This window comes from Pelmatolapia mariae, linkage group LG17, assembly GCF_036321145.2.
Source record: "Pelmatolapia mariae isolate MD_Pm_ZW linkage group LG17, Pm_UMD_F_2, whole genome shotgun sequence".
Classification (NCBI taxonomy): domain Eukaryota; kingdom Metazoa; phylum Chordata; class Actinopteri; order Cichliformes; family Cichlidae; genus Pelmatolapia; species Pelmatolapia mariae.
In genome coordinates this window covers 26,202,659-26,223,596 of record NC_086242.1, presented here as the reverse complement: position 1 = coordinate 26,223,596, position 20,938 = coordinate 26,202,659, and the positions used below count along the sequence as shown (strand labels likewise).

Below are 20,938 nucleotides of genomic sequence, written 5' to 3'. Positions count from 1 at the left end.
TTCTAACTTGCATAATTTTGACAGAATATAGTTTTATAAAGAGCAAAATATTTAAAGTTAAAGTTTATTTTTTTAAGTTTATTTAATCTGGAATAATATTCCTGTCTGTTTTTATTCATATTTATGTTTAAAAAACATTGTTTTAGTGTGTTCAATAAATGTTTATCTTGCTTGGCCCGCGACCTAAAGTGTGCCTTGAGTTTTGGCCCCCTGTGCAATTGAGTTTGACACCCCTGGACTAGACGGTCCCTTTCCTGCCATGGGGTGAAATTACCTGAGAGGGTTAACCAGGGCCCCACCCTGGAGCCATACCTGAGGAGGGAGCTAGGTGGAGAGCAGCTGGTTGCCGTGCCTTAGGGGACGGAATTTGTTTGAATGCAATTTTGTTTAATCATTAAAAAAAAAAAAAAATTATATATCAATAAAAATGTGATCACTCCTTTTTCTGGATTTTTGTTTTAAAATGAAAAGACACTCTGGCGATTACATGAAAGAGCTTTATTAAATGGAAACTTGCACATGATTTGCAATGCAGAGTAATAATACTGGACAGTTAGCATAGGTGCAGAGAGAAAAACACAACTTGAGTCAACCGCCTAATACACAATGGCTATAGGCCAAAACGATGACCTTTGCATAGAAGTCCCTACCCAGTGCAACTGCAGTGTAGGGAGAAAGAGAGAGGTTTGTGTCTACGGGGACAGTTAAAGGGAGCTCCAGGTACACAATAATAATTTCTACATAAAGTTATAGTATCTTCAATCTGAAGTCCGCTAGCATCCTTGTAGCACGTTCTTTCATCTATTAAAACAGGATCTACAGCTGTCTGATAAATAAAAGAAGTTATATACAATGAGAAATCAGACAGGGGAGGAGATGAAGTAGCTACAGGGGTGGGTGGTTAAATATAAAGTCATGCAGAGGGTCCAATCAAAGCTGCTTTTGGCAAATTCAGGACCAGTTGGGCCACATCTGTTGATTAAAGTCAGATGATGGAAACTGATCTTGATTGATGGTTTAGAAACAAGGCATGAAATCAGAGCTGGCAGGTAAAAAGAATGCTTTACTAGGTTTTTTTTGTTGGTTTTTTTTTCTTTGCTTGTTTTTTTTTTTTTTAGTGATAGCCCTTTATTTGTGGGTGTGTCCCTGTAGAGGTGAACACATCTGAGCCCCTATGCAGACATCCAGGGGAGCGCTCTCGTCTCCTCCCCCCCTCACTGTTCTCACACTTCTCTGAAGGTAGTATAGATAAATTTAGAGCCCTTTGAAGAAGTATTAAAAAAAACTTCTCTACGTGGTTTGGTGAGAATTTGTGCTCTCCCCGGCAGAACAAGAAAGTCTATGACAGAAGCCCCCACCACCTGGAGGCAGAGTTCAAGTGATCGTCCGAGGACTTGGTCTTGATAAGGAGGAACAGACTTGCGTCTTTAGATCCCTTTAAACCCTATTTCATGGGTAGTGGTCCAAACCAAATGAGCATGTTCCTCTAGACTGTTGATCGTTTTCCCTAAAAGGGAAATTATTCCAGTTGTAAAGAGAGCTCCTGTTCTTTCTTAAATACAAGAGTAATTACACTCAAGAACAAAGGCACATACAGGATACTTCCTTTTTGCTACAAGTGCCCTCTAATCCCTTTTTCCATCCATTACGAACAGTTAAATTTTTCATTCCCCACATTTGTGTAACCTGAGTTTTCGTCTCCCTTTTAATCCTGTTTTTCTTGGTAAAGCCTGAAACACAGTAAGTGCAAATTTCAGGGGGGAAGTTTGTAGGTAAATTATTATTTAAATTGTACAGCATTCATCTGAAAATGTCAAATGGAAATTTATATTGTGTTTGCATTTGAAAAAGTGCTAGCTGTATTTACTGCTCATTCCCACAATGACTCTTTATAATAATGGCAAATAATAATTAAAGAATAATTTCATTATTTGTTATTGTACTGATTGTTTTTCCTTTTTAAATAACTTCCAGGTCCATCAAAATAATGAATAATGTCTGTTTTTCATAAATATTTCATTTTCAAACACTTTCTTTTTCTTACCAATGGTTTAAACTTCCCCAGATTCCATTTCATTGGACACTATTGCAAGAAGTATTAGAAACGCGTTGCATTTTTGTTAAGCGATCTACTTTTCATGAAATCTGTCACAGAAAAACCAGTTTGCAATTAATATGTTTCAGCCTTTAGTCCACGATTGTTTTTATAGCTTAGTTTTATGTCTTTTCAGTCCATGAGATACTTATGTTTGTGTTTACTTTTTTCATTCTGCCCTCAGCTCAGAAAGTTGCTGTACTATCTGATATTTTCTTGTCAAAGAACATGTTTTCTTCACTTCTAAATGGATTGCATGTGGCTGCTGTAGAAAGCCTGCTCGAGTCTACTCCAGGAAGCAGGTTTATCTAACAACTCTTTGTTAACCCTGAGATGAGGAAAACTCCAGGTTTTCTGTTCCAGAAAGCGAGTTAACTTAAACTCAGTCACCGGGGAAACAGAACCTGCTCAATGTCCTGCTGCTGCTGAATCAGCTGACTGATACTCTGATTCAGCTCCTCATTCACTATGAAAGTGCATAGCAGAGGTAATTCATTTAAGGAAATTTACATTTTTAGAAAAACACAAATCCCAGTTAGACCTTAGTTAGCTGTTTTTAGATATGAGCGCTTTTACCCTCACTCAGATCCATCTCTTCTCCATCGTTCTAACTCTGTGACCCTGTGGACAGTTGTGTAACTGTCAGCCTGTCGGACAGTTTGAGTGCACTGGAAACAGTTACTCTGTAGCAATTACTGTTTATGTTAAATTGATCTGTATAAAGCGTTAGACAGACAACACACTGGTCAATGAACTTCATTTCCTGTGTTGCTATCGGTCATACTGTCAGTCACAGATGTTGGAGATGATAAGAATATTTGAATGAAGATGAGGCTGAAAGGGCATTAAGAGTCTAAAAATGTATTTTAAAGTGACTTTTTAGGCAAAATGCGTTGTGTTCTGTAGATTTCATGTTGAAATGTGTTCACAGATTGATATTCAGTCATTAACTCATTAAATTAAAGTCAAACATCAGACTGAATGGTAGAGAGTCTGAAAATCAGAGTTTGAATCTGATGTTTTCGACTAAAAATCACCTGAATCTTTCTCATTGGATCAACTCAGACCCAGATTTGCCCACAGGTAGCCTATGATAGGCTCCATAATGGATCAAAAACTATGTTCAGGTTGGAATCCACTTGCACAACAGGAAAGATTAAAAATGGACAAGAATCACAGATTCAGACTGGATCGGGCCTGGATCGAATTCAGCTTCGGTAATTTCCCAGCTCATGCGTTTTTGGTCCGTTTTGGATCCACATCTTATGTAAAGGACTGAACAGGATAGAAAAATTAAGATTTCATATAAAAGTTTATAAGGTCTGTGATGATAACAGATTGGTCCAAGCAAATTAAAAGGACTCTTTTTTTCCCCCTCCTGATAAATGTCATAGTCAGCACTGACACATGTTCACATTCCTCCATTCATTTGATTAAAATTGAGACTGCTCTATATTCACCTGTTGCATTGTGGTATCTGATCTACAGTGATGAGTGTTTTCTTTCTCTACTCACACACGTGAGTAGAGAAAGACACTTATGACACTTATGAGCTGTTCTGAAACTGAAAACTTTGAGCTTCTGATATCAGAGTTAATCAACTAAGAGTTTATCAGACTAACAGTTTATTGAATGTGCTTCCTGGAACAGGGCCCGGTTCTATTCAGGCTGTCACCACACAACCTATGAGGCACAGTTTGTGTTGGAGTTTAGCGCTCTCTGGTGGACAGGAGGATTAGCTGCGCTTTGCTATCACCTGTTGTCTCAGCTTCTCCCTTCTCTTCTTCTCCATCAGCCTGAAAGAGCAGCAAGAAAAACAGCGACAGATTAGTGGAAGACAGACAGATAGCAGATGTAGCAGATACAGATGTAATTTGGAGATGTTAAATTAAAGCTTGCAGGAGCCACTGCTGAGGGACTAACCTGCGGTTGCGAGCCTCCACCAGCTCACTCAGCTGGTCCTGAGCGGCTCGGAGCTCCTCCAGACTTTGCTGATAGCTCAGGTCTGCGGAGCCTGACCTCTCCAGGAGAGAAACCTGGTTGGACAGCTCGCAGGTTCGATCTCGCAACCGCTGGATGGACGTGTACAAGTTCTCATCGTCTTCCTCCTTGAAGCCACAAGGTGGATAGAGAATGCAACAGCTTTATTTCAGAATGTAATACTCAACAGTGGGCTTTGTAATGAATCATAATTTTTGAAAATTTTTAACAATTGATGAATTTGTGACTTTTCGTGCCTAGTTGAAGAAAGAGGCTGTGTGATATTTGTTTTGTGGAAATAATGATGAAGACGTGTACAAAAAGGTTATTTCACGCTGGAATTTTCACGTTCAGATGGTAGTGTTCAGCTTCAACTAACAGCAGTGCTGCTAACTGCAGATCCAGAAATCACCAAATATGACTGTGCATAGTGAACTTTATTTGCTGACACCATGTTATTTGTGGCTATGTATCTCACAGCGGTGAACGTCAGGGGTTCTGTGTGTAGATTCCACATCAACAGAACTTTGAACTACAAATGGAAACCAAAACCTTGCCTCATGCCTGCAGAGTACTATTATTCAGACGTCCTGTTTGTTGCAGAGATAAAGTAGTCCAAACCTTAGCATTGACGATTTCTATGTGAACCAGAAGGGACGCTAGCTCGAGCTCCTCACTGTAGCTGTTCTTTAGAGGTACACTCCTGTAACCTGGTAAAAAAGAAAATTAAACCAATTCAATGTAAATTAAGATTAGGAAATATTTCCAGAAACATTGCAATCTAAAAAATACAAAAATAAATAACTCATAAGTTTGTATTCTGGAGACATTTGCGCACTGACCTGTTTTGAGCAGACGGACTGGGTAGGTTGCCTGTGCCAGGAAGTTGGGATCGCTGAACATGTCCTCCTCGTAGACAGTGAAGCGCAGAAAGGCGAAGGTGGGGTTGTGGATATCGAACACAAACTGCTTCTGCACCCACACAGGATTCAGACCATTATCAGCTAGGATGGTGGAGAAAAGCAGAGGGTTAACACTGCAGTGAGTGTACATAAACTGCTGAAATGTTGCATTTTCATTGCTGCTATGCAGCAGCTGTCTTACCTACAACATCTGTCTTGCACTTGTAGCTGTCATAGTCGGCTCCACAGATTTCCAACTCTACAAAGGGACAGACAATGCTCCGGCCATTCTTAGGCAGATGGCGAGCTCCCAGCACCTGGGAAACACAGAGCAAGAATAAGCAAGAAAGTGGGAAAATCGGACACTTAGAATATTAAAGTGGGCCAGGAACACTTATAGACAAAGTAAAATTGGTCTGTATTTTTTAGAAATCAGCTGAAATTGGCTCCTGATCAGTCTGAAATGCCATCAATACACTATTTCATACGATTACAGAAAGCAAGTTTTGTTTAATATTTCCCAGCAAACTTGCTCAAAATGATCATATTGTCAGACAACTGACTTCATATGATATTTTTTCACTCCGCTTCGAAAAAAGGGAGAGCAAAAATACCACCTTCTGTATGAACTGATCTGCCAGAACTGTGGCTGAGTATGACTTTGTGGCCTTTCTAACTCTAGCTACGGTCAGTTTCATTATGGTTCATAGAACAATAAAAGTGTAGTTTTAAGCTTGTTCTCACCTAGAAAGGGAGCATGCCTGGACAATGTGAACTGCTCCTTTGCTTTCTCTGAAGATTGACTTATTGTTATCTGTACAATCAAACTCCCTCTATCCTGCTTAGTTAATCTGACCTGTAATTGGATGGTGATTGGCTCCACGTGCAATGTGTCCTTGTCGAAAGGGTCAAACACGTCATCCCTCATGATGTCAGGCTGGGGAACGTAGCCACTCCCACCTCCAAGCATGAACAAAGCTTGATTCAGCTGCATGGGTTTATCTACAAACAGACAGGTTTTACAGAATGAGTGTAAAATCGTATTTAGCATCACTGATTGATTACTGAACCATCACAGGTTGAGTATGTAGACAGACTGCAGCCTGTTGTTCTTAGAGGCAAATAGGAGATTTTCTGTTAAAGTAAGCCAGATGTTACACTGCATCAATGTCTCCCCCTGGTGGCCACTGCTCTATATTAGAGTCAAATTTGTTAGGGATAACTTGCTCTGGAGCCAGTAGCCAGGCCCGGGGAGCGTGCCTGAGGGCAAGCGTCAGCCGGGTGTAAAGCAGTGGGAATAAGAGTCAGCACCTTCAAATCTGAGGCCATGGTACTCAGCTGGAAAAGGTGTGTGTCCACTACAGGTCAGGCACGAGTTCCTGCCCTGAGTCGAGGGGTTTAAGTATCCAGGGTGACAGGTCACCAGTGATGGTAGAAGGGAGCGGGAGATCCACAGACAGATTGGTGCTGTGACTGCAGTGATGCGGATGCTGTAACGGTCTGTCGTGGTGAAGAGAGATCTGAATATAAAAGCGAAGCTCTCGATTTACCAGTCGTTCTACGTCTCCGCCCTCACCTATGGTCACAAGCTGTGGGTAGTGACAAAAAGAACAAGACTGTGGATACAAGCAGTGGAAAAGAGCTTCCTCCGAAGAGTGGCTGGCCTCTCTCTTAGAGATAGGGTGAGAAGTACAGCCCTCCAGGAGGGGCTCAGAGTAGAGCCGCTGCTCCTCCACATCGAAAGGAGCCAGTTGAGGTGGTTCGGGCATCTGTCAAGGATGCCTCCTAAGCGCCTCCTGGGTGAGGTGGGTCTGCCCGGCCTCCTGGGCCTCCTCCCTCCTCCAATGGGAGGAGGCTCCGGGACAGACCCAGAACACGCTGGAGAGATTATATCTCTCGGCTGGCCTCAGAACACCTTGGTGTTCTCCCACACAAGCTGGAGGAGGTGGCCAGAGAGAGGGAGGTCTGGGCTTCTCTACTTAGGCTGCTTCCCCCGCAATCTGGCCCCAGATAAGTGGAAAAAGATGGATGGATGGATGGATGGATGGATGGATGGATGGATGGATGGATGGATGGATGGATGGATAACTTTCTCTGAGAACAGACATGAATTAGTGTCTGAGATGAGGAAAATCTTACAACTTGCCATCAACCCATGCTGTCTTGGACTCACTGTGTGGATAGAAAGGCTCTCTACAGTAATGCATCCACACACTGACCTGGGGTCTGGAAATTGAGTGCAACCAGCTGGGAGCCGCAGAGCCACATAGGTAGAGGGTCATAGTTGGAGGAGTCCAGCCTCTGTCCTCTGGGATAAATCCTGGAAAGCTGACGACGGTTGTACTGCAGAAAGCGTTTCCCTCGGCCACGGGTCGCAAACTTTTCTGCCTTTGTCTCCGGGAAGGAGGACATATCCCGGTAACATGCTCGCTCCGTCCCAATCTCTGCAAATTAAACAGGAAGTGAGACATGAGACTGCATACAGCAATAGTTTATAATGGTAAAAGAAATGAAATGGTATGGTCCTTACTGTCCTCATTGAAGGGCACTGGTCTGCAGTAGACCACAAGGTCAGACAGCTCCACTGCAATCTTCTTCCTCCTCTCCATCTGTTTCTCCTCCTGCATCTGTTACCATGGAGATGAGACAACCATACAAATATGAACATTTGTTAAACATATCTGTCACATTTTTTCTGCAAATGGTTTTCACACCATGAAAACAACAACATGGACAACAACAAGGAACAACATTCCTGACCGCTCCGCTCAGACTATGCATGTGACAAATAAAGAATCTTGAATCTTGAACATGGCATCATCTTCTGAGAACATTAGCTATATTTTCTATAAACAACTGACATAACAGCATGTATCTGACATATGAGTATGAGGAAACTGTCAAGTTTGGAGTTTCAGTATTTGACAAGGTTGTCCCGTAGAAAACGTTATACATTCACACTCTAGCTGAGATTACTGCTGGTGGTGTAGCAGTTTGATTCAAAAACATGCTTCAGCAGCTTCTAGGAATCCCATTTGGAATGTACCCACCTATGACCTACAACTCTCATATCAACTTAAACTGACAGCAACTTCCAACTAAGTTCCCCATGTATCATTCTGTGATGTAAACAGTGGACTAGGAAACAGATCCAAGCATCTTGAGGGGATTGCTTTCTCCACTGCCATGTTGAACCTAAATCCCCCGTCAGAAATAAAAGGTATGGTGATAGTGCTTATCAACTGTTAAGTCAGGTTTTCTGCTTCAGGTTTCGTGTGCCTTCACATTATCAGAAACATAGCTGCAAGAGAGCTATATAAAAAAAAAAAAAACTACAGCATTATTAATGCTGTGAATACCATCCTCCCTGTACCAGCCCTACTTCTGCATCTAACACCATCCACTCTGCCGTAGCCCAGTTACAGAGACAACATCCAAGTGCATTTATTGCTATCGCTTGAGAATTTAACCACCTTCACCCAGTAGGTTAGCTGCCCCACCAAAAATGACAGGACAATAGATCTGCTCCAAACCTGATGCTCTCCCCCTCCACACGCTTAGTCGTTTGGATCACAGCCTGGTTCACATCACGCTGTGCAATGCCCCTTTAGTCAAGAGATAGCCTGTGACCACAATGAAATAATCAGTGGATGCTTTTGTGGCTCTCCAGGGCTGTTTTGAGGTGACAAATTGCCAAGCACTCTGTGGGAGGATATCGATGGGCTCACAGAATTAACCACAGACTACATAAATTTGTACACTGACTCCATAATTGCAACAGAGAGTGTGAAGTGTTATCCAAACAACAAGGCATGGGTAACAAAGGACATCAAAGCACTGCTCAACAGGAAAAAGAGAGCTTTGAGGTCTGCTAACAGGGAGGCAGTGAGAGAAGTTCAAAATGAACTGAAGGCATAAGTCAGGGAGGCCAAGGACAAATACAGGAGGAAGCTGTAGTGGAAATCTCAGCAAAACAACATGAGGGAGGTCTGAAGACCATCACTGGTTTAAGGCCAACCAACAGCAGTGGAGTCGAAGAAGTGGGGAGTTAGCATGCGAGAGTCAACAAAGTGATTCCCACAGTGTTTCTGTTTCTCACAGACTTATGTGTTGCTGATCACAAAACACAGGAAACATATCTCCTATCCTATCTCCCTTTCTCTTCACCCCAAACACCACAGACTTTAGGCTGGTGATGAGGAAGAATGCAGCAAAGCACAACCATCTGCAGCTTAATGAGGTAAAGACCTAGGAACTGGTTGTGGGCATGAGGAGGACAACAACACCAGTGATCCCCATTTCCGTTCCCAGGCTCTGTTTGGAGACAGCAGAGGGTTACAAGAACCTCAGTGTTCACACTAACAGTAAAGTGGACTTCTGCAAGAAGAAACTATCTATCTTCAGAGACGACTAAATACCTTGAACATCTCCCGTCTATGCTGTGATTTGCTGGGGCAGCAGACTGAGGGCGTGTTCAAGTTTGACACTACACCATAACGTAGGGGTAGGGAACTCCAGGCCTCGAGAGCTGGTGTCCTGCAGGTTTTAGATGTGTCCTTGATCCAAAACAGCTGATTTAAGTGGCTAAATGACCTCCTCAGCATGTCTTGAAGTTCTCCAGAGACCTGGTAATCAACTAATCATTTGATTCAGGTGTGTTGACCCAGGGTGATATCTAAAACCTGCAGGACAACAGTCCTCGAGGCCTGGAGTTCCCCCACCCCTGCTGTAGAGTATTAAAGAAGACATGAAAACGTGGTGCATGTAGACAATTTTAAAGTGAAATCTGAATACAACATTCTCAGGAGCAGATGATGTCCTCGGCAAGTGACCAAGCGCTTTTACCAGGTAAAGAGAGAGCCCCCTTCATAGCACAGAAATCTGTGAATTTAAACTCAATATAACTCACCAACCCATTAATCTCTCAGTTTGTCACCCCCAAAATTAGATATTCAGCTAGACAAAACTGCTAAGCTCACCACAGGCTCGGACCCATAAATGCAGACTCTGCTCAGAGATGAGAACATTTCCTAATCTCTAAAACTTTTATATGTAGTTTCCTGCTTTATGCTCAAAAGAGTAACCATAAGTCAGTTTGACAAACACAGCAAACATCCAGTCCAATCGAGCATAAAGATAAAACAAATCATTTTACACAAACATCTGAAAAACATTCATACTTAATTGTTTTAGAAAAGCCACATATATCATATACACAGTCATAAGTAGTGCTGTTTACAAATTTAGTTGTGATGCGAAGCGTAATCGAGGTTCTGTCACATTTTCATGTGAGCAAGGAAAGTCCTTAAGTGAAGTCCTGACAATCTGCGGTCTAATTATTCAAGTAGCAAAAACTCTAACAGATGTGTTTGCACTCATCCATGTATGTGTGCAGAGTTGCACTCACTCGTGCATCAGCATTCTGTGCAGCCTCTCTGATCTTGCTGACCCAGCCGGTGAGATCTTCCAGACTGTCAGCTGCTACGTCCAGAGTCTGGACCGGATGAGAAGAGAGGTGTTGGGAGTGGATAGTGAACACAAAGGCCCGGGAATTCTTTCCGTCTTTATGCACCACTGCAGAGATTAAAGGAGGTACAAGTGGAACGAGAAAAAAGTGAGGGAAAAAGTTAGAATCGGATATATATGCTTGTGTAGTTTCTCATTCATCTAGGTCATGATAGTCTTGAGAGGTGGTTTATGAAACCACTTTACTGATCATCCAAGAGGCTTCTTCAGTCCTAAAACAACTGGCTGGACTTCCTGGTTTTGAATTTTGAGCCCAGTATCATCTGCATGTGCAAAGCAGTATTATGCCTAGGTAAGAGCCCAGAGCTTTACTTTCCACTAATGAATCTATGCAAATCTAAAACCCTAACTAATTTATTTAGGCCAATCTCACCTTCAAGTTCATCATCTTTTGCATTTCTGCCTCGCTACCAGTGATGGTTTTTTTTTAGACTGCTCTGTTTTCTTGCCTCTGTGACGCACGACAAGTCTCTTTCATTCTGTGTCAAAACACAGAAATCTTGAACTTGAAATTCATGTTGGTGAAGATGATGAAGTCTTAAGTGTGACGAGCGGGGCAGGCAGTAAGTGAAAAATCTTTTTTCAAAGAGTTATGTGTTGTGGGGTTGTTTAAGAAAGGCCATCCAGGGTAAAAAAGATGGAGACAACAAGCCTCTTCCCTGAGCCGATAGGTCACTTTCAGGCTTTGAATGGACACTGGGCTCTTTGAACTCTGCTCTTTGCATCCAGCTCTCACCATTAAGGATTTCCACATGAAAGTTGAGACATGTGGAAGTCACAGCAGGGGCAAACCTGCCAATGGAAAACTGCAAGGAGTGAGAACAGGACTTCCACAGAGCAATCTAAAAACAGCATTAAAAAAATCTGTTATGCTGTTTTTACTTAATACATCAATACTAATATAACTCTGTAGAGCTCAGTTGTCACCATGTAAGTGCAACCGCTTCACCCACATTTGTGACTAAAAATACACCTGCAGTAGAAATGTATCAAGGCGTGTGTATCAATAAAAAGTGACGCCCAATTTTTCAACAAAAACACTGATTCAGATCAGCTGTTAACTTAGCCTGAAACCATGTTTCAGTTTGGTAGCTTAAGGTTGACAGCAGCTATCCAGCTTTAAATAAGGGCTTGAAGTGTACAAGATGTATGTATTTCACATAAAAACCCACAATTACCTCACTCAGGAGATACAATACTGTCAGAGTCCTTTTTTGCATCCTAATAATGTTGGAAAGCATTCCAAGAAGATAAAGGCTTATTTTTTTATATACCTTATTTAGGTTGCATGTATACCTTATTTTATTTGACACTACTTTACTTATTTCTTTTCTTTTGCATGTAAGAAATTGTTTTCTTTAAAATAAAATTTTTTAATATGACATGTAAAACAATAAATTGTTCTGGTAAACACATGTATGCAGTTAAACTATTAAAAACATTGCATTGTCTAAAATACAAACCAGTGAGCAGTTCATTTTAAAAGACCAAATCCTCGATTTCTAAAATAGTCAGTGATCCTAGTTGTGGACTGATCTTTTTGATCAAGGTTAAATTTCAACATCATTTTGAGCAGGAACTAGTCCCTTCCTGCAATAATTATTTAATATACCTGATAAAACTATAATGTATAAGAACGTTTATCCACTAACCCACGTGGCAGGTTGGTACATCTATGAAGCCTTTGAGGAAAGTTCCCAGAGGACTGTTCTCTGTGGACTGACACAAAAGAATAAACATTTATCAGAATAATACACAGTAAAAGCTGGAAGCTCATTTGAAAGTAGTGAGTGAATCAGAGCTCACTGCTTCATCCATCTCTCTGGTGGGGGAACTAGGGACCTCTTCTACATAGTTTGCAGGGAACCACAGCTGCTTCTTTCCTCCATAGTCACCTCTCCACCTAAAGGCAGGTTGCATATCAACGGCAAGAAGGTATACAGAAAACAGAAGAAGGTACATGTGCACCTGAGGGTCACTCACCAGCCGCCATCCTGCTTATCCACATTCAGGATGAGTGCTTGTTTGGGGAAACATAGCTCGTCTTCTCTCTGAGCTCGATAGTCATACAGAGCTTTGACCGTACACTAAAACATGCAGGGAGAAACGGGACCAATTCACAAACTCTGATGCAATTAAGAAAGCACAATTTTAGAGAAATGAGAACGCACTTTGAGACATAACTAATGCCGTGGAGGTTTGAAACGTGAATTAAAGTGATAAGAAGCATCAAATGTGTTGCTTTCACGGAGTTCATTGCAGCATTTATGCCACATTGTGTTTTAGATGCAGCCGCTTGATGGCGCCAAAGTTAATTAGTTTTTAAAACTGATCCACTCTTAAAAACACAGCTGGTTCTTTCCTTCTGTCCTTTCTTCGTTTGTTTCTTTCAGTCACAGCTTTTCTCTTTTTAAATAAACAGTCTCTCTTTTTGGTTCAAGCCTTCCTTTAATTATTCTAAAAGCACAAACCTCACTCTCTTCTTTGGTGCCAGTAGTTTTACTGTTAGCCCCTCAAGAAGGACATTGGACTCCCAATACCCGACAGAAAACAAACATTTCCTGTACTTTGTACTTGTGCTGCTACTGCAGAGAGCTGCCAATGGCTATTAGACCGTGTTTCCATACTAGCAAAACGAGGCAATTAAAACTACTAATCATTTACTAAAGAATATGATAATATGTTATAATCAATAAATAAACCCATTAAACTTAAGGGCCATAGGCCATGTGTTTCCAGTCACACTCACCCGTGCTGTGGGCATCTTATTAGCCTCCACATAGAAATGAGGAGTGCGAACTTCATACAGCGCTCCATAGTCAAGCTCCTGGAAAAATAAATAATCAAGTTTTCAGCCACCATTTTTGTTTTTGTTTTGTTACTTCTGACTGACTTTGAATTAATTCAACATACACTAACATCAATATTTGACTTTGGCCATGTTTAATAGAAGCATCCACCATTGGAACAGTGTGCATGTTTAACAGGAAATACAGACAAGAAGGTCTGCCTTTTTGTTTGCTATTGTCAGACATAGACTAAACAACAAAGAAATACTAAGCACATATTATTACATGTGCCATTATTACATTAATGACTTCGTTGCAACCTAAAACTCTGAAAATCAGCTTTTTATATGTTCATATTGAATGGAAATTAACTTAGTTGTGTAGCATTTCCTGATGAGTAGTAGTAGTATAATGTAAAAACTGAGTTTGTACAATTTTAAAAAGCATGAAAGCCAATATTTGGTATGAGCACCTTTATTCTTCAACATAGCCTGAGATCTTTTAGGCAAGGTTTCTTGTCATTTCTGTAAATATTCTTCAGGAATGGGTCTCAAAGCTTCTTTAAGGTCATTCCAAAGCTCTTCTTTGGATCATGGCTGCCTTTTGTTCTGTTCTCTGTCAAACTGATCCCGCACCACTACAGCAATGTTGGGACTCAGGATCTGGGGGTGCCAATCCACGACTGACAGTGTTCCATTGGTGTGTTTTTGTATGCAGCTATGCTTTTACTGCATACGTAATGTGTCAGGGATCATTCTTATGTTGAAAAATATAGCTGCTGCCATTCAGGTGCTTTCCAGATGCTATTGCATGACTGATCACAATCTGATGGTACTTTTCTACATAATTCCATCAATTCTATTAAGATCCCCATCCCCACTGGCTGAAATTCAATAGTGTATAAAAATGGTTGCCACTGATTTTCAGTCCAGCTCTTCTGTAATTTGGCATATGTCTGATTTTGCACTGTGCATTTTTCGTGACTCAACCAGTAAAATGTAAACAAATGATGTGTCTTTGCGACCGGCTGCTAGTTACAAAGTGCCAAACGATAAAATGTAAAATTCGTTCTTTGCCAAGTTGTTTGTTATGTGTAACAACACAGGTTCGTGCCTTGAGTTAGATGCTTGTTTTATGTTTGAATAATTCAGTGTTGAGTGGCTCAACAAACAATCAAAACACTGAAAATGGTCCAGTACAAGGACTGGACTGAAAAGGAGTGAAAATTTCATTACATTTTGTCTCCCTGTGGGGAAAATAAATAGAAATGAGGGGGCGCTTAAGACTTTTACACAATACTGTACAACAAGGTTATGCTTTGAAGCGAGCTGTGTCTTGACCAACCGTGGTGCCCATCCGGTCTAGAGTGTCTTCATTGATGGGGTAGCGGAGCCTCATTTTACGATACAGAGGATGTTTCTCATAGTAGCTAACCAGATCCACCAGACTCTCAAACTCTGCCGAGCTACCCAACATGAAGAGACGGCCTTCTTGCTGGATACGGCAGTGTTTGATCTTACCCTCTGCCCTACACACAACAAAAAGTTATAGACAAAAATAAATGACATTTTTATGCTGGCTTTTAGAATTAACTGAGCAGAGACCAGAACTCATATTTTTGTCCTTTACGGTGTGTCGAGTTCTACCTGAAGGAGATGGCGTAGGAGTTGTGTTCACTGCGTTTTCGAACCAGGAAAGCTCCGTCTCTGGGCACACGCATCAGCATGTGTTCAGCCTGAACACGGGACAGGTTGGAGTGGTACCACCTGAACAGCAACAAACTTCATTTTAACAGTTTGTTTTTTGCACTGTCACTTGTGGAGTACATTGAGCAATGAATTCAGTTTGCTCCCCGGGCTTCAACCTTTTGAATTGCTGGCAGGACAAAAGCTGTTACTTTAATTTTATGATTGTTTTAATAAACTAATTACTAACATAATTCAAAGATGACTTGATTCAGTAATGAAAATTATGTAACCTGCAGTCTATAAAATACAATAAATATTAAAGGCATCAATAATAAAGATTCATATTTTTCCCTCTAGTCTAGCATCATTTTGCTTACATTACAGGACATTTTTAATGCACGACTTTAACTTGTAATGTATTTATACACTAAAGTATGAATACATTTACCCTCTACTTTATTATATTAATATGTCAGTCACTTACTCTCGGCTTTCGTGTGCGTTCGGCTGAGGTACAGGGTTTCCCAGCCTCATCTCAAACTCGTTGCAGCGGAGCGGCGTGTCTCTATAGTGGCAGATGAGCCGGTAGAGGCTGTCAAACACCAGGTTATCAGTCAGGTAGAAGCGGGTGGAGCCAGACTCTTGACGTGAATGGATCCTGCAGTGCTGGACCCGACCAGAGCGCCTGGAAGGCGAATAAGATTGCATTAGTACTGCGATTTAGTTTCTTCTCTCAACTACAAATCAAGTCCTATCTTCTTCAGTCAGAGTTTTATCATATGTGGGTCCCTGAACTGTCTATGATTTATTCTTCTGTAGCCAACTTCTAAACATTTAGGTTCCTTATTTGCTAAAGTTTTTTTTTAAGCCTAGTTACCGCTAGTCATTTTAGGAAAGCCTGGGCTTTTCTAAGTGAGTCTGTCTAGTGTTTAAAGCTGTTCTGTTAATGTCTTGCACAGGCTTCATTATTCTGTGACTAAACTAAATATTTTTACTGTCTCTCCCACAGCCATTCACCAGGGTTGGATGGGAGACAAGCATTACTGTCCAACCCAAGACAAGCTCCAAGGAAAGGTATGACCGCTACAAGCCCAAGATTAATTTTATTGAAATGCAAATCAGAATCACCTCCGTGTTTTAAAGGATGGTGTAATGAGATGCTGCTTACTGCTCAGCTTCAATGGATTTGCTGTGGTAAAGGAAACTCTTATACCAACTTTCAAGATAATTAGAAACCTTTTCTGACATTCCTGGATACGGGGTTTGGAGATAATTTCAATTTGAGATGTCTGATCATGAATACAAAATGCAAATGCTGTTTTTTTTTTCTTTCTCTGCACCAGATTGTGTTACTAATTTATCAGCTTTTTTATGACAGAAAACACACGGACCAGAAGGAGAGGGTGTAGTCGCCAACAAACGTCTCACTCTCCCGGACCAGGAAGGTGCCATCTTTGGCCCCGCCCTCGCAGTACTCCTGCAGGAGTTTCTCAGCCACCTGGCGGCCATCGCGTCCTCCACCCAGCTTCCCATGAAACCAGCGCTCTGCACAGTGCTGCTCATTGTTGTTGCACTCCTGACCAATTACAAAGACATATGAGGTAGTAATACCAAAGTTGGTTGCGAAATCACCAAGTTTTGTCATATGTTGCTATTTGCCACTTTTCTACCTCCTTTCCTTCATCATCCTCCTCTTCATCAGCTGTCTGATAATGAGATGTCTCCTCAGAGTAGTAAATCTTATTACTGGTCAAGACAAAATAATGTGGCGTCCATGTCTGCAAATGGATACACACATTTTAGATACACAATAATCAGTATAGTTAGAGTTAGAGGTAAAAGTATATTTTCTTCATAATCACTTAGCCAAGCTTACACAAACTCACATGGTCAATGGGGTCTTCGAGGTAAAGGATGCCGTTCTTTAGCGAGTTACTGATGTCGTTTTCAGAGTAGCTGGCTGACGTCACCTCTTCATACAGGGTTCCTTCCACCAGCTTCTTGTGCTGTGACAGAGGAAGAAAGAAAGAGATGCTGAGCACCACAAGTTTACTGTCCCAGGAAAATCTCAACCAGGTGTATTTTCCATTAATGTGGAATCTGAAATGTTAATTGACAGCTCAAGGTAAACAGTGATCTCACTGTCAGACATCGCCATTTAGGGAATGAAACTGTCAGTGTTTGCATTTGTACGATTTCAACACGGCCTGAAATGATGTCAAAGAACTGGTCAAAGGGAAGAAAAATCCACACATGCAAATCATAACAGTGTACTATTTTGCCGCCCAAAGCAGTTTTTCTTGAGTTTCTTGTCATAATCAGAAACCTCTTTCTCTTTTTAAATTATGACAAGTTGTGTGGAAAAAAATATATCTTGCCTAGGTGGAGGTAAGAGTATGCAAGCGATGGTTGATATCAAGACAAGAAATAAATACCTGGCATTATACATTTTATAGTGGTTTGAAAAAGTGTTTGTCCCCTTCCTGATTTCCTTTTTTTGTATGTTTGTCACACTTAAATGTTTCAGATCAAACAATGTAAATATTAGACAAACACAAGTAAACACAAAATGTTGTTTCAAAATGAAGGTGTTTATTATTAAGGGGGGAAAAATATCCAAACCTACATGGCTCTGTGTGAAAAAGTGATTGCCCCCTAAACCTAATAACTGGTTGGGCCTCCCTTAGCAGCAACAACTGCAATCAAGCATTTGCGATAACTGGTAGTGAGGGGTGGAGGGATTCTGACCCACTCATCTTTGCAGAATTGTTATAATTCAGCTGCATTGGAGGGTTTTCCAGCATGAACCACCCTTTTAAGGTCATGCCACAACATCTCAATCAGAGTTAGGTCAGGACTTCGACCAGGCCCCTCCAAAGTCTTCATTTTGTTTTTCTTAAGCTTTTGAGAAGTGGGAGGTTTGGGATCATTGTCCTGCTGCAGACCTGAGGTGCGCTTCAGCTTGAGGTCACAAACAGATGGCTGGACTTTCTCCTTCCGGATGTTTTGGCAGACAGCAGTATTCATGGTTCATTTACCACAGCAAGACTTCCAGGTCCTGACCTGCCCCAGACCATCACACTGTTAATATGATGTTCCTGTTACTTTTATGCCAGATGTAATGAGGCACACACCTTCCAAAAAGTTTAACTTTTGTCTCATCAGTCCACAGAGCCTTTATGTTGCTTTTTGCCCAGTCTCTTTCTTATGGTGAACACTGACCTTAACTAAGGCAAGTGAGTCCTGCAGCTCTTTAGACGTTGTTCTGGGGTCTTTTGTGAGCTCTTGGACTAGTCGTCGCTGCGCTCTTAGGCTAATTTTGGTCGGCCGGCCACTCCTGGGAAAGTTCACCTCTATTCCATGTTTTCACCATCTGTGGATAATGGCTCTCACTATGGTTCACTGGAGTCCCACAGCTTTCGCAGCAATCACATTTTCACACAGGGCGATGCAGTTTATTACTAAGGTTTGCCCCTTAATAATAAACACCTTCATTTAGAAACGGCATGCTGTGTTTACTTGTGTTATCTTTGTCTAATATTTACATTTTGTTTATGATCTGAAACATTTAAGTGTGACAAACAACAAAACAAAATAAGAACACAGAAAGGGTGCAAAAACACTTTTTCACACCACTGTATAAATATAAAACTATTTTTCGACATTTCATTTAACACCTTTTTTTTGTAGGTGGCATTTCATTAACTTAAACTTCAAAGAGATTTTTGTTTTTCAAATGGCCAAAAGTAACTCTTTGTCTTAACTATAGGCAGACTAATTGTGCTTGCGTGCATTTCTAGCCTATAATCAGGAAGGATTGGCTGGTAATAGACAGGGTGGGACGCTGTGCTTTGGGGCTGATGACAGAGAGCTGAGGGCAGCATCGTAATTACTGTCAGCTACTCTATCTACCACCCTGTGGAACAGTCAAGCTTTCTGGTGAACATGTGGTGTAAATTTTCAGGATATGATGAAACCTTTGACCAGATATATACAGAGCTGAGAGCAATACAGCTTTGAATCTATTTTGAAGGCAACTTTTAAAATAGTTTTATTTTTCCATTATCTACACCTCCTCCATTGTTCTCAATTAACTCACATCTCTGCACACATTGTTACTACCTAACAAACATCACTGTGTGATATTTACTTCAATTTAAAATGAAAAATCAGTTCAGTGTTGAGTATATACTTTGATGAGGATCTTCCTGCGGAGCTGGTAGGGCGAAGGAAGCTCCTCTGCGTTATTGTCAACCGGTTTGGTGAGCAGCAGATCTCCGAAAACTTTCTTGAAGTGCGTGGCCATGTTCCTCTGCTGGACCACACTGCAGTGGTCCTCGATGGATAAGATCACAGGATACCTGCAAAGACACAACAGTAGGTAGAAGAGCTCTAATGCTAAACTCAGAAAAAAAATGGTGATTCAGTCGCTACTTAAAACTGCTACTTTAGCAATACGGCTCAGTAAATGAACACAATCATGTACTCACTCAGATGTAACAAAGGCATGTTCTTTGATGGTATGCAGCACATCCAGGAATTTGATCTTGGAAGTTAAGGTGTGGCCGTGGTAGATGATTGGCAGGTCATCAGGTCCATCCCAGCAGTCCACTTAGATTAGAAATAAAAAATCAAACATATAGCTAAGATTTTAGACGCTGAAATGAAGCCTGTATTGGTTAACCCAAAGCTTGTGGAACAGCACTATGTATGTAATAAACTGCAGGAAGGAGCAGTTCACCAGTGAGTTTAAAAAACATCTCGCATACGTTCAATGCAGCGGCAGCCCATCCTCAGACAGCGAGCGTAGGCTTCTAGAGATGATTCACTGGAAAACTGGTCACCTGTCAGGTACCTGAAAAAGCATGAATGTGGAAAACAACCTTGTTAGAGCAGCGGTGGTTATAGAATAACTAATACTGTAGCAAGTAAAAATATACCGTAATGATATTTAAAAATAAATAAATACTAGCGACCCCCGGCACTACCGCTCAGCAAGCAAAAAAAACCAACAACAAAACAAAACAGATTCCAGTCTTTAAATTTCCACATAAATATCGAATCGAGTTGTTTTCAGCAGTTACCAGCAAATCCGAGGATTTTGAATATCTCTGTACGTCCTGTAGGACTTTGTTTGATGCTTTTCAATTTTTTTCACCTCAACATTTTTGATAATTAGATGTCAAAGAACAGCAACAACCCTTTCACTTCTGCATTGGAACATTCAAAAATGTATAAAAATCCTAAAAATATTAGCAAGCAGAATAAAATTCCTATCTGCAAACTCAGTCTCTAATGACGTGCTCTCTATAATAATAAAGTTGGTAGTTTATCACTGAACTTTTTAAACTGTCATCTGTGTTTAGCTTAAAAGATGTTCTTATTTGTGGTTTCCCTGAAAAAACTTTGAATTATGAATATTTGTGAACTTGAAAGATTTCCTGTGAGACCTACGTGTTGTGCGAAGATGAGATCCAGTACTGAGACAATGGCCTTTTCATGTCATCAGGAACTACGGGTGAAAGACGAGGGTCACACACAGAATTCTCTTTAGAGTACAGGAAGGTCAGGAACTAAAAAAAAACAAAAACAAAAAACAGCAAAAAGATCTAATTGTCAGGAAAACACTGTAATTTGACTGTATGCTCAAGTTTATCGAGAACATCCATCAGGCCAATGGCATTTCATCTCAGGTTAGGGTTTCACTTCAGTAATGTACCATTTTCCTTTGGTCATTTGGAACACCAGCATTGACCATTCACGTATGTGTCTATAACAAAAGCAGCCGTACAACGAGGTTGTCAGTGACCTGGTGGATTGTTGAGAGTAGGGCTGCACGATTTTGCATAAAATGAGAATCACGATTTTTTTGCTTAGGATTGAGATCACGATTCTCTCACGATTTTCTTTTCCAATATAAATATTTATCGCACTTATTAACTGCACATCAACTTCGTA

General features: G+C 41.0%; 1 protein-coding gene across 2 annotated transcripts in view; it reads right to left on the bottom strand.

Annotated features, from left to right (window-relative positions):
* Positions 1 to 483: 483 nt before the first annotated feature.
* The window catches only part of LOC134646552 (1-phosphatidylinositol 4,5-bisphosphate phosphodiesterase gamma-1-like), a 44,940-nt gene continuing 24,485 nt past the window's right edge, over positions 484 to 20,938 (bottom strand). For both annotated transcript variants that reach the window (XM_063500350.2, XM_063500351.1), the window contains 23 exons: positions 20,435 to 20,553; positions 19,750 to 19,835; positions 19,471 to 19,591; positions 19,173 to 19,341; positions 16,867 to 16,986; positions 16,651 to 16,758; positions 16,372 to 16,556; positions 15,465 to 15,665; positions 14,939 to 15,058; positions 14,637 to 14,820; positions 13,253 to 13,330; positions 12,487 to 12,590; positions 12,310 to 12,406; positions 12,156 to 12,222; positions 10,385 to 10,551; positions 7,508 to 7,604; positions 7,197 to 7,421; positions 5,834 to 5,979; positions 5,180 to 5,294; positions 4,918 to 5,079; positions 4,697 to 4,785; positions 4,019 to 4,203; positions 484 to 3,891 (listed from right to left, as the gene is read on the bottom strand). In XM_063500350.2, coding sequence (XP_063356420.1) covers positions 3,831 to 3,891; positions 4,019 to 4,203; positions 4,697 to 4,785; positions 4,918 to 5,079; positions 5,180 to 5,294; positions 5,834 to 5,979; positions 7,197 to 7,421; positions 7,508 to 7,604; positions 10,385 to 10,551; positions 12,156 to 12,222; positions 12,310 to 12,406; positions 12,487 to 12,590; positions 13,253 to 13,330; positions 14,637 to 14,820; positions 14,939 to 15,058; positions 15,465 to 15,665; positions 16,372 to 16,556; positions 16,651 to 16,758; positions 16,867 to 16,986; positions 19,173 to 19,341; positions 19,471 to 19,591; positions 19,750 to 19,835; positions 20,435 to 20,553 — 3,006 coding nt within the window. In that variant the 3' untranslated portion in view covers positions 484 to 3,830. The remainder of the gene's footprint in view (positions 3,892 to 4,018; positions 4,204 to 4,696; positions 4,786 to 4,917; positions 5,080 to 5,179; positions 5,295 to 5,833; positions 5,980 to 7,196; positions 7,422 to 7,507; positions 7,605 to 10,384; positions 10,552 to 12,155; positions 12,223 to 12,309; positions 12,407 to 12,486; positions 12,591 to 13,252; positions 13,331 to 14,636; positions 14,821 to 14,938; positions 15,059 to 15,464; positions 15,666 to 16,371; positions 16,557 to 16,650; positions 16,759 to 16,866; positions 16,987 to 19,172; positions 19,342 to 19,470; positions 19,592 to 19,749; positions 19,836 to 20,434; positions 20,554 to 20,938) is intronic.